The 9,132-nt window shown below is 36.9% G+C and overlaps 1 protein-coding gene across 1 annotated transcript in view; it reads left to right on the forward strand.

The window, feature by feature from the left end:
• FAM135A (family with sequence similarity 135 member A) overlaps positions 1–9,132 on the forward strand; it is a 94,135-nt gene that overhangs the window by 59,077 nt on the left and 25,926 nt on the right. The window contains 3 exon segments of the mRNA XM_023754276.1: positions 4,712–4,785; positions 5,996–6,150; positions 6,371–8,726. Coding sequence (XP_023610044.1) covers positions 4,712–4,785; positions 5,996–6,150; positions 6,371–8,726 — 2,585 coding nt within the window.

The following is a 9,132-nucleotide window of genomic DNA, read 5'->3' on the forward strand; positions in this document are numbered from 1 at the left end:
ATAATCTTGGGATGAAGAGCTTTTACAACTTGAAACCAGTTCAAAAAAAATTCTCAAATTTTGTTTCATTCTCCATCTAACAATGGCAAGAATACAGTATTTCCTGAGATTGTATTTTAACTCTGAGCCCTTTTAGTATTTTTCCTCAGATAACTCAATGAAAATTATTATCACCTATATCATATAAGTAGGGTCTTCATAGTTAAGTCTTCAAGTGAAATCTAGTGGCACTTTGTATTTGTTCTTATAGGGCGTCAACTCTTGCAAATACCTGTTGAAAAAAATCTATTGAAATTGTGTAGGCAGGAAACCAGTTTAATTCATGATTTGTATTTTTAAATTATTGCTTTATATAGTATTATACTATCTCTAGTAGTTGTCTACTATTTGGGCTGCACATTATAGAACACTTAACCAACAGGGACTCATTTAAGGATTTTTTTTTTTTCACACAAAAATTTTGGAGATAAGGAGTATTGTCATTAAAGTCTAGGCCAATGCCCTGAAATACTCTTTGTGCATAATTCAAAGTTAAAAAATACTTGCCTGGCCCTGGCTGGTGTGGCTCAGTTGGAGCATCCTGTCATACACCAAAAGGCCATGGGTTCAATTCCTAGTCAGGGCACATAACCAAGGTTGCAGGTTCGATCTCTGGTCACGGTGTGTACAGGAAGCAACAATCGATGTTTCTCTCTGACACTGATGTTTCTCTCTCTTTTCCTCCCTTTCTGAAATCAATTTAAAATTAAAAATAGTTGCCAGGACTCTAGACATCAGTTCTGCTTTCAATAGAGAAAAGGGGAGAAGGAAGGTATCAGCCACATCCATCTGTCTGTCTTAGTCTGCCCAGGCTGCTATAACAAAAATACCATAGACTGAGTGGCTTTAACAACAGATATTTATTTCTCACCATTCTGGAGTCTGGGAAGTTCCCAGTACTGGCAGATTTCATGTCTGACAAGAGCCCACTTCCTGTTTCATAGATTTTTGTCTTCTCACTGTGTCCTCACATGACTCCAGTTTTCTTGAAATCATTAATGTATTAAATGTTTGGGGAAAATCCACATGGCAAGGGGGAGAAAATGTTCTTTTAAATCTAAATTTACTTAATGTATTTATGTTACAGTAGATTCTCATGTCTGATATCAGTATATATTTGATATTTAAACATTCATAGTCCTTAGAGGCTTAGCACAAAAACTTTGCATTCAAGAGATCTAAATTTTATAAACTCCAGTGCAAGCTTCTTGAATTGGGAACATTTTGAAAACCAGACAAAATCTAATATCTGCTTCTTCTGTTTAACAAATTAACTGGTGAAATAAATGAAAGGGAATAAATTTTGGTGTCTTTAATCAGTATCGGAACATATACTTATGTAAGTTGAGATTTAATTCCCACTTGAAAAATTATCTTGCTGCTAAAATCCTCAACAAAATATTCGCAAACCAGATTAAAAAGATCATACACTGTGATCAAGTGGGATTTATTCTAGGGATGCAAGGTTAGTACAATATTTGCAAATCAGTAAACATGATATATCATATAAACAAAATGAAGGATAAAAATCACATGATCATATCAATAGATGCAGAAAAGGCATTTGATAAAATCCAGGACCCATTTATGATAAAAACTCTCAGCAAAGTGGTAATAGATGGAACATACATCAACATAATAAAAGCCTTATCTGACAAACCCACAGCCAGCATCACAGACAATGGACAAAATCTAAGAGCATATCCCTTAAGATCAAGAATAAGACAGGGATGACCACTTTAACCACTCTTATTCAGCATAATACTAGAAGTTTTATCCAGACAAGCAATCAGACAAGAAGAAATAAAAGGCATCCAAATTGGAAAGGTGGAAGTAAAGCTGTCATTACTTGCGATTGACGTGATGTATATAGAAAGCCCTAAACACTTCACGAAAAAACTACTAGAACTGATAAATGAATTCAGTAAAGTAGCAGGATACAAAATTAATACTCAGTAATTGATGGCCTTTTTGTAGACCAATAATGAATTATCAGAAAGAAAAATTAAGAAAACAATCCCATTTACAATTGCAAAAAAAAAAAAAGAAGTAATGTATCAATGAATAAATTGTACTTGGAAAATTATAGGATACTAAAGAAAGAAATTTAGGAAGATGCAAATAAGTGGAAGCATATACCGTGTTCAGTGATAGGAAGAATTAACATAATTAAATGGTCCATACTACTTAAGGAAATCTATAGATTCAACACAATTCCTATTAAAATAACAATGGCATATCTCACAGAACTAAGGTCCCATTTCCTCATCCCTCCAAGGAAGGAGTATAGTTGTAGCTTCAAAGTGGATAGAATCAAAGCCAGTGTCCAGAGGTTTTAAATGCTCCACGTTAGGGCATATTCCAATCCAGAATCAGTCTAACTTAGTTCCCATTTGTAGTTCTTTAGTCCATTACATGTGGAGTCTGCAATGGCGGAACCATGGTGAATGCAAGAGAACCAAGAGAGAGAATACCTTTGTCTAGGATTAAGTATTCCGAAATTTTCATGGGTTTACATTGGCTCCACCACTCTGGTCAATGATCTTTGTTCCCAGGTTTGACTGACAGGCAAGTACCTTCCCTATGTCACCCCAACTTCATTGGGCATGCATCTATCTCTCCTTTGTTGGACTCCTTCCCCCAGTGATCTGCACAGAATGGGCTGGTGGTTCCCTCGGGAGTGTGAAATTGCAGCTTTCACTGAAGCTGCCGAAATGACATGCCTATAATGTCTGGCCTGCTCTTCGCTCCTTTCCTACCTATATATATAAAACCCTACTATGCAAAGAGACCGAACTGCAGAACAACCAAACAGCCGGTCGCCATGACATGCGCTGACCACCAGGGGGCGCGTGCGGAACATGGCGGGCGTGGGCAGCAGGCGGCAGAGCATGGAACATGGCGGGCAGCAGGATGGTAGAGCAGGTGAGCAGGGGTGCCAGACCAAGGCGGGGCACCAGTCTCTGTAATCGGGGCAAGCCTCTGGTGGTTACTGAAAATTCTTGCTCCCGTCCACTGCAGTCCCACTCAGCGCTCACAACTGCTGCCGGCGCCAAAGCCGCTGTTCACACCTGCTGACAGCACCGGAGCTGCCACTTGCACCCACTGCCAACACCCAGTGCCGGTCCCAATCACTCGGTGCAGTCAGCAGGTGCGAGTGGCAGCTGCCGGCCCTGATCGCCCCTTAGCACTTCTCCACCTCCCCCTGCTCCTGGGGGGCGATTGGGGCAGCAGCTGCTGCTCGCACTGCTGACAGCACTGGTCCCACTTGCACCCGCTGCTGGCGCCAGCCCCAATCACTCTGTGCCGTGAGCAGGTGCGAGCGGGGCCGTCCTCATAGATTCCTCATACCTTCCTCTCCCCACCTCTCTCACTGTCTTCTTCCTCTGAAGACCCAATCTCATCAGCTTAGGGAAACAAGTTTAATAAGTCAGAAATTCAACTGGCCACATCAAGATAACAAGTAAAATATATCACCAATTCATTGTATGTTTAACACCAAAGAACCCTAAATTATGTTTCCCTTTAGAAAAGAAACTTAGATGTAATATAATTTCAAGATATAAAATAATTTCTCCTTCATGTACCTGCCAAGCAAAACATTTTTCCATCTCTTTACTGTTGCTTTATATTGCTCCAGTAGCTGATAGAGCCTTTTCTTGCATAATTAAAAATGAAAGGATCAAAATACAAATATAATGGAAGATTCAACCAGTACTTACTCAAGTACTTGCTTCTGTAACGTACCAAGATATATATTTTGGAGGATAACAACAATCATCAAAATATAGTTCCTACTCTAAGGAACATTACACATTAGAGAGGAGATAATTCACATATGCAATTATTTTTTAATATATTTGTATTGATTTCAGAGAGGAAGGGAGGGAGAGAGAGATAGAAACATCAATGATGAGAAAGAATCATTGATCTGCCTCCTGCACACCCCCTACTGGGGATTGAGCCTGCAACCTGGGCATGTGCCCTTGACCAGAATCGAACCTGGACCCTTCAATCCACAGGCCGACACTCTGTCCACTGAGCCAAACCAGCTAGGGCTTCACATATGCAATTATTTTAAGGAAAAAAGTGAATGCTTATAATGGCAATTATAATAGCTTATATTTACATACACTTTCCTGATTAAAAACTTCTAGCAAATAGTTTGTTTTTATCTTATTTATTTTTTTCAAAATAATCTACAGAAAACAGGTATTAAGCAGAATTTGAAAATGAATCTTCCAAGGCTCAAAGGTGAAATGCCCAAAGTCACAGTGTCAGTACGTCAGTGAGTCAGTTCAGCTGGCACATACTTGGATGCCTGACATGTGGCATAATGGAAATTCTATGGGATTCTATCATTTTTTCCATGTGTTGGGCACTACCTGTGGGACTATAATGACAATTAAAATAGCTTATAAGACAAACAGATGTAGTAGCGAATAAAACAAATAAATCTGTAATGTAAACCTAAATTTCTCATTCTACATTCTGTTTCTTTTATTTCACACAGTACCAAAATACAGTGTTTTGGCAACACTGAGGAGGGGATTGATTCTCACAGGGGTGGTTATGGGAGGCCTAATGAAGGGTTTTCTTTCCCTACCATCCCATGCCTGATTGATTTTTTAAATGTGCAATGTTATTCATATTCCCTTTTGGAATTTTTCAGGTACGCAGATTTTCTGAGGCATTCTTTTGTTTTGAACATCCAAGAGAAGCTGTCATTGCATACCAGGAACTTCAGTGAGTAGTAAATCCAACATTAAATGATTTATTTCCTTTTACATTAGATAACTATTTTAGAATTTAGTGACAGAATATACAATATTTAAAATGAAGAAAGAGAAGAATTTGGTGTTCAGATAGACCCTGTTTAATCAAATGGGGTTTAATCTTATGAATTACTTTATGAAATACCCATATAAAGAAGTGTGTTACCCTTTATCCCCCCCCCCCCCCCCCCATCAGATCTACTATAACCTTGGTAGTCCCATACAGCTCTGGCTCCAGCCTTGTATTTGGCCATCCTGTTGCATCTTTATTTCCACAGGTCAGAATTTCTTACATTCATTATTACATATTGCAGATTTTCATGAGTAGTCTGACTGTCACTGTGTTCTGTTATGTCTGCTACTGAGTATATTTCAATTGCCTTTCTTTGGCTTTAAAGAATATTTTGAGGAAATTGCACTGAAAGAAGTTGGACATAAAAGAGTAGATATAATATGATTCTATTTATATGAAGTTCTGGAACATGCAACACTAAGGTGAAAAAGAACAGTGGGTTGTCTTGTTGTTGACTTGGGCTGAGAGTATGACTGGAAAAACATGAGGATACTCTCTGGGTAGATGAAAATAGTCTGTATTATGTATGCATTTGTCAGATAGCCAAGATTTGTATATTTCAATAGATGTTAATTTACCTAAAAAATAACTATAAGTAGTAACAGAGTGTGGGGAAAGGTAGTGAGTAGGGGTATAGATAAAACAAGAAGGACACTATGTTAATTGTTGAGGCTGAGTGATTGGGTTTATTAATCAATATGAGTTAAGTATAGCAATAGAAATGGAATACATTTTTTTTCAACACTGCCATCAAATCATTAGTAGGCATTTGAGTTTTCTCTTTTATTCTATTCTCAGCAAATTAGGAAATTCATACATCAAGCATAGATAAGTCACTAAAATAACATTAAAAAGTATAAAATAATATAATGGAAATTAAATAAGTTTTTAATAAACCATAATGTTATAAGCTAATAATTTATTGTCAACAAACTAATTTTCATCTTACCAATTTTTCTCTGAACAAAGAGCTCTTTCATAAAGGAGGTTACATCTTGAGGAAGGAGCATAGGAGTGGTGAGGGGAAGGGGAATGGGTATAGAGTCTGTAAAGTGGAATTAGGTGTAATTTTTTAAAATTACAGTCTGACTTAAGAAATATTTTTCAGTGCTCAGAGTCATCTACAGATGTGCACCGCTATCAAAAATACTTCCTTCTGCAGTTCTCTTCCACCCCTACCTATTGAATGTAGTGAATTAGATGGAGATCTCAATTCATTACCTATAATCTTTGAAGATAGGTATTTAGATTCAGTTATTGAAGGTAAGTATAATCTAACTAAAATATAAGCTGTTGTGTCCGTTTTCAGTATATTCTTCCTAATATACATAAAACCATTCCCTAATGTGGGTCCATTTCTTTTCCCTTCCAGTTTTACTTATTTTTGAGGATATTAGAAAGTTATAGTCAGAAAAAGTAGTCTTAATCATATGAGTTCTCAGACCTTGTTTTAAATCTGAATCTTTTTTTCTTTGGATAAAAGACTTAGATGCACCCTGGATGGGAATTCAGAATCTTCAGAGATCAGAGTCCACTAGAATGGATAAATATGAGACTGAAGAAAGATCTATAGCTGGACTTTCTAGCCCAGAGGTGAAAATCAGACCTGCTGGTGCCTCCAATTTTTGCTGTACAGAAGGCGAAAAGCAGCTACCAAAATCTCTAAAAGGAAAGAATGAAGAATCAAATAAATCCAAGGTTAAGGTCACTAAACTCATGAAAACAATGAAACCTGAAAATACCAAAAAATTAATAAAACAGAACTCTAAGGATTCTGTGGTTTTGGTAGGCTACAAATGTTTGAAAAGTACAGCATCAAGTGATCTCTTTACATGCTTTGAAGGCAATCCTTCACATAGTCAGAAGGAAGGTCTGGATCCCACAGTATGTGGATATAATTTTGACCTAAAGACCTACATCAGACAGACAAGTCAAAAGGAAGCTAGCTATTTGCCAACCAATAGAACTGAACAAAAGGCTTCAGATACTGAAAATATGCAGCCAGACCTGTTTGATCCTTTGAACTCTGGCAGCCTAAATCTTTGTGCAAATTTGTCCATTTCAGGTAAACTTGATATCTCCCAGGACGATAGTGAAATTACACAAGTGGAACTCAATGTGGCAACCAGAAGTTTATCAGACGATTGCCATGATCATCAAGCAATTCCATCTTCAGGAGTTAGAACAATTGAAGTAAATCCCAATAATAAAGATCCTTCCAGTGCAGAGAAAAAAACTGTTAAAATAGGTCCCTGGACAGAGCTGCATCAAGATGAAATACTTGTGGATAGTTTACAGCTACCCAACTTTGAGTCTTTAGAATCTAATGGTAAATCTCAATCTATAGACATAACACTTGAAAAGGAATCTTTGCAGGAAGTTAAGTGCTCTACTGTTGGAGAATCATTAGCTAAGTTAAGAAGTAATCAACCTGCTTCTTCTACAAAAGAATATCATGTTGTAGTAAGTGGAGATACAATTAAGTTACCAGATATTAATGCCACATATGCCTCATCTAGATTTTCAGATTCAGGTGTTGAAAGTGAACCAAGTTCTTTTGCAACACATCCTAACCCTGATGTAGTGTTTGAACTTGTGCAAGGGCAAGGTCCTTACAATAATGAAAGATTATTTCCTCCGCTTTTGATGAAACCTGATTATAATATAAAATTTTCATTAGGAAGTCATTGTACTGAGAGTACAAGTGCTTTAAGTGAAATACAGTCATCTTTGACATCCATAAACTCTCTACCTTCTGATGATGAACTGTCACCTGATGAAAATTCTAAGAAATCTGTTGTGCCCGAATGCCATTTAAGTGATAGCAAAACTGTTTTAAACCTGGGAACAATTGATTTGCCAAAATGTGATGCTAGTAAAAACTCAAGTATTGTTTTACAACAGCAGAGTGTCGTATTTTCAGGGCATTTGGACAATGAAACTATAGCAATAAATTTCTTAAATCCAAGCACTAAAGACCCTTTACAAATTGTTTTTTCAGATGAAGATACTTCCAGTGATGTGAAAAGTAGTTGCAACCCCAAACATAATTTGGACACTACGTGTAAAGACTCCCAGAGTCCTGATAAATCTAATAACCCTGCAGGAACAGCAGTTAAATTTAATTCAAAACCGGTTTGTTTAGGCTCCCCTTGTGTTGTTTCAGGTTCCATTTCTACTCATACAGAAGTTAGTGAAGATAGAACTGTGAAAAGAAAAAATAGTGATGTATTAGATCTCAAACAAATAAATTCAGAAGCTCCTACAGTTATAAGTGAAACTCATCTGGGTACAAGTGACCCGTTTTCAGCTAGTCCTGATATGGTAAAACAAGGGCTAGTGGAAAATTATTTTGGCTGTCAAAGCAGTACAGATATTTCTGACACATGTGCTGTTAGCTGCAACAATTCAGTTAGCCCTCAGAAGGAAACTCCTGAAAAAGGAATTAGTAATCTTCAGCAAGAACAGGGTAAAAAGGAGGAGGAGGAAGAGCAGGATCAACAGATGGTTCAAAATGGGTATTATGAAGAAACAGATTATTCAGATTTGGATGGAACTGTAAATGCTCACTATACAAAGAGCTATGCACTAGAAGAAGAGAGACTTATAAAATCTGAAAACTTAAACAGCGAATTTCTGAGGGATGGTATAAATATGCCTGCTGTCTGTACTTCTGGTTGTTTGTCCTTCCCGTCTGCACCGCGAGAGTCTCCTTGTCGTGTTAAGTATTCTTCTAAAAGTAAATTTGATGCCATTACAAAGCAGCCAAGCAGCGTTTCTTTCAACTTCACTTCATCAGTTTCCTGGTATGAAAATTCACCAAAACCTCAAATACAAGCGTAAGTAATGGAGCACAATAACATGTCCTAATAAATAGAGCGAGAGAAACATATATTTTTATATTTTATATTAGTATTATAAATATATGTGTTTCTCTGGTAATATATATGTATTTCATATTCTCTGGTTTCTATAATACAAAAGTGTTTCTTTGATTAGCTATCTAAAATGGAGTAATGAACTCATACAACTTGACAGACCTGTAATTCCCCATGTGATTGTCCTGTTCTGTAGGCTAGACATTCCTGATATAAATTTTTCATTGCTGGTTTTTTGTTAGAAGTATGGAATAATGCATTTAAAACTCTTTTTTTCATTACTAACCTTATTTTGCCCCATTAATCTCTTCAGAAAAAAGTTAGGTTTTTATATGTGCATCTAGCAAATTAAGGCCAATATTAGTTA

The sequence above is a fragment of the Myotis lucifugus genome, unplaced genomic scaffold (genome assembly GCF_000147115.1).
Source record: "Myotis lucifugus unplaced genomic scaffold, Myoluc2.0 scaffold_59, whole genome shotgun sequence".
NCBI classification, from domain to species: Eukaryota; Metazoa; Chordata; class Mammalia; order Chiroptera; family Vespertilionidae; genus Myotis; species Myotis lucifugus.